Raw genomic sequence first — 3,283 nt, forward strand, 5'->3', positions numbered from 1 at the left:
AATCCCCAAATTCTCGAATTTCAAACCATTTGTACAATCCTCCCGGGCCAAAAATTGGAAATTAAATCGAAAACCCTTTTCATTTTCAGCGGACCCCCCGCTCGATCAAAATTTTTTGAACCTCCACTTCAATGGCGGTTCTTGTAATGTCAAATGTAGCTTATATACTTCAGCTACTTGCTTTGCTCCACCCCTCTTACTCACCAACATTTCCCCCATTCTTTCTCTGCGTGGCTTTCGTTGGTTCTCCGTTTTAGCTACTCTACAATGGCGGACCAAGAAAACTGCGTCAGAGTAACGCGCTTGGCTGCCAAGAGGAGAGCAGCTGCAGGGTCCATCGAGGAAGGGAGCGAGAAGAAGAGGGTGGTGTTGGGTGAGATTCAGAATGTCGCGCCTTCTCGAAATGTGGGAGTGAAATCTGATGTTGGAGATGGGAAGAAAGTAAAGGGGCCTAAATTGAATGCGAAGAAACGGAAAGTGAGTTTGAGGACAAGTGAGAGTGCGAAAGAGGAATTTGATTCTGGGATCGATGTGGTTGGGGGATGTGACGATCCTATGATGTGCGGGGCTTATGTTTCTGATATATATGGATATCTGCACAATATGGAGGTGTGTGTAACTTTGGTTCATTTCGTGATTTTACTTTTCTGAGTTTAATCGAACATGGTTTCTTGTTTGGATGGATGTGATTGTTGATTTAGTTGGTGAAGCTTACGAGTTAAAAAGCATATGGATATCGAGGCTTAGTTTGAGTTGAAAGCATACGATTGCCCGAGTTTGGGTGTTCCAAAACTGGTCTCAAATTATCTTCTTGGAATATTCATGTTTCAGATTTTGCAATTACATGAATTAGTTGCCACTTGCCAGGACTTAAGTAAATTAATCTTAATCGTATCGTTACCATTGTGTGATAGCTAAATGGATGATAACTCTGTAGAAGATATTCATATTACACTAAGATTTTTGTGTGGAAATTTTGAACGGTTTTGGGTTTATGGGTGATAAGTTTGAATTCTGATGCATCAATTCTCTGATTGACGATGATTAATTTTCTGGATTACCTGTGTTTATTCTTGATATATCAAATGGATCTGTTGATTGGGAAGATGAAAAAAGATTTGTTTTTCTGTTTGTGTCCCAGATGGAGCCCAAGAGAAGGCCACTGTCAGATTACATAGAAAAAATCCAGAAGGATGTCACAGCAAACATGAGAGGGGTCTTAATAGATTGGTTGGTCGAGGTTGTGGAGGAGTACAAGCTTCTTTCCGACACATTGTATTTGACGGTTTCCTACATTGACAGATTCCTTTCTTCAAATGCCATTAATAGGCAAAAACTTCAACTTCTTGGTGTTTCCTCAATGCTCATTGCCTCGTAAGAAAATTGTTATTTGCATTCCATCTGGTTTCTGTGCAACCCCCTTGTGTTTTTGAATGTGCTAATTGAGTTTTGTATGCGGTTGATTGCTAGGAAATACGAGGAGATTAGTCCTCCACATGTGGAAGATTTTTGTTACATCACTGATAACACATACACCAAGGAAGACGTGGTAAAGATGGAGAGTGATGTGCTTAAATCCCTAAAATTTGAAATGGGCAATCCCACCGTGAAAACATTCCTTAGGTAGAATTTGATCATGATTTTTTTTGTCAGTTATTGAGATCTTCTTAGTTCATTTGACTAAAAAGTTGTTACTTGTGATAATTAAAATTGCAGAAGATTCACAAGGATGGCTCAAAAAGATGATGAGGTTTTGCACCCTATCCGCTTTGTCAAGTGTTGCATTATTATTTTTCAAGAATTTAAAATAGCTGATTCCATTTACCTGGGCATATGCAGGGGTTTAGTTTACAATTGGAGTTCTTGGGGTATTACCTATCTGAGTTAAGTTTACTGGATTATGGATGTGTTAAATTCTTGCCTTCCATGGTGGCCGCCTCGGTCACATTCCTTTCAAGATTTATCCTACATCCTAAGCAACATCCTTGGGTAAAGTCTATTTAGATTTTTGTGATAGTCTCATTGGATTGCTGAATGAGATGAATTGTGAAACTCAGTGATTGTTTGTCTTTCTGTAGACTTTGGCTCTTGAATGTCAATCCGGATACAAAGCAGCAGATTTAAGAGAATGTGTTTGCATCCTTCACGACTTGCAATCAAGTAGAACATTGAGTTCTTTGGTTGCAGTGAGGGAGAAATACAAGCAACACAAGGTTGGCACACCTAACTTCATGCATGTTTTCCTATGTTCTGATTTGTGTTTAGTCACAAACTGTGAACAAATATTGACAATAGTTCTTTATGTAACAGTTCAAATGCGTGTCAGCTCTTTCTTCGCCTTCAGAAATACCGGAGTCTTATTTCGAATGCTTCAAAGTTGACTCATAAGGTTTAGTTTATGAAGGAGAAATCGGGGGAAAATGTACAAACTACAAAGCTTAACGAGCACAACTGATGGACCTACTAGGTTATTTACCAACCAGTTAGGTTAAGGGATCTTTGGGATGAACATTTGTCTAGAGTAACCTAGCTTCGATGTCAAGTGATCTGGGTAAAATCGACATATACTATGTTTAGCCAAAGAAAACGTTGCTTAGAGTTCCCTTGCAGCCTAAAACAGCAAAGAATTTTTCATATTTTTGCGCAAATCTACATTTTATGTTGACATACTGGAATTGTTTTTCAACCGACTGTTGGAACAAATTGTGTATCTTTCAACAGCCTACTTAAAAACAACAAATATATAAAGCAATGAGTTTCGTACATGGATCGCAACCGATAAAGCTGAAGTTTATTTGACTGTCCTTGTGTTATAAACTTATATGAATGGTTCATTCGATTCTACAATTAAGATAATTTCATAATATCAATCGTCATAGTGGGGAAAAAAAAGCAATGCTAAACTTGATGAGGCCAAACATTACTTGACCAGCTCTACAAAACGGCTTTTCTAATTGGAAATTGGTACCTATTTGTAATTGGATTTCCGGGGTATATATGTAATGAGATGTTATTATTAAGTTATTAAGGTTCATTTAACGATGAACACTTAAATAAATGTGAGGTTTATTGATTTTTCAATAGAATGGTAAACATTTATCAACAGAGACTATTTATCAAAACGCAAGTTTTCAAATAATAATAAATTGTTTATTAAAGTTTCTTGTGAAGTCAACCAAACATCTTGAAGAGAATAAAGGTACCGTATCCCAACAAATATGTTATGTTGGGTTAAAAAAACGAAAAATCGAGTGATGGAGAATGGACCATCACTCGAGTGATT

The 3,283-nt window shown here is 37.4% G+C and overlaps 1 protein-coding gene across 1 annotated transcript; it reads left to right on the plus strand.

Moving 5' to 3' along the window:
* On the plus strand, window positions 1-2,729 carry LOC140874922 (putative cyclin-A3-1). Its single transcript, XM_073278409.1, has 7 exons — window positions 1-609; window positions 1,142-1,374; window positions 1,471-1,623; window positions 1,717-1,750; window positions 1,840-1,989; window positions 2,079-2,213; window positions 2,311-2,729. Exons 1-7 carry the CDS (start codon window positions 268-270, stop codon window positions 2,386-2,388), a joined length of 1,125 nt encoding a protein of 374 aa, XP_073134510.1. The 5' UTR covers window positions 1-267; the 3' UTR covers window positions 2,389-2,729.
* Window positions 2,730-3,283: the final 554 nt, after the last annotated feature.

The sequence above is a fragment of the Henckelia pumila genome, chromosome 1, assembly GCF_033568475.1.
Source record: "Henckelia pumila isolate YLH828 chromosome 1, ASM3356847v2, whole genome shotgun sequence".
In the NCBI taxonomy this organism is placed as follows: Eukaryota; Viridiplantae; Streptophyta; class Magnoliopsida; order Lamiales; family Gesneriaceae; genus Henckelia; species Henckelia pumila.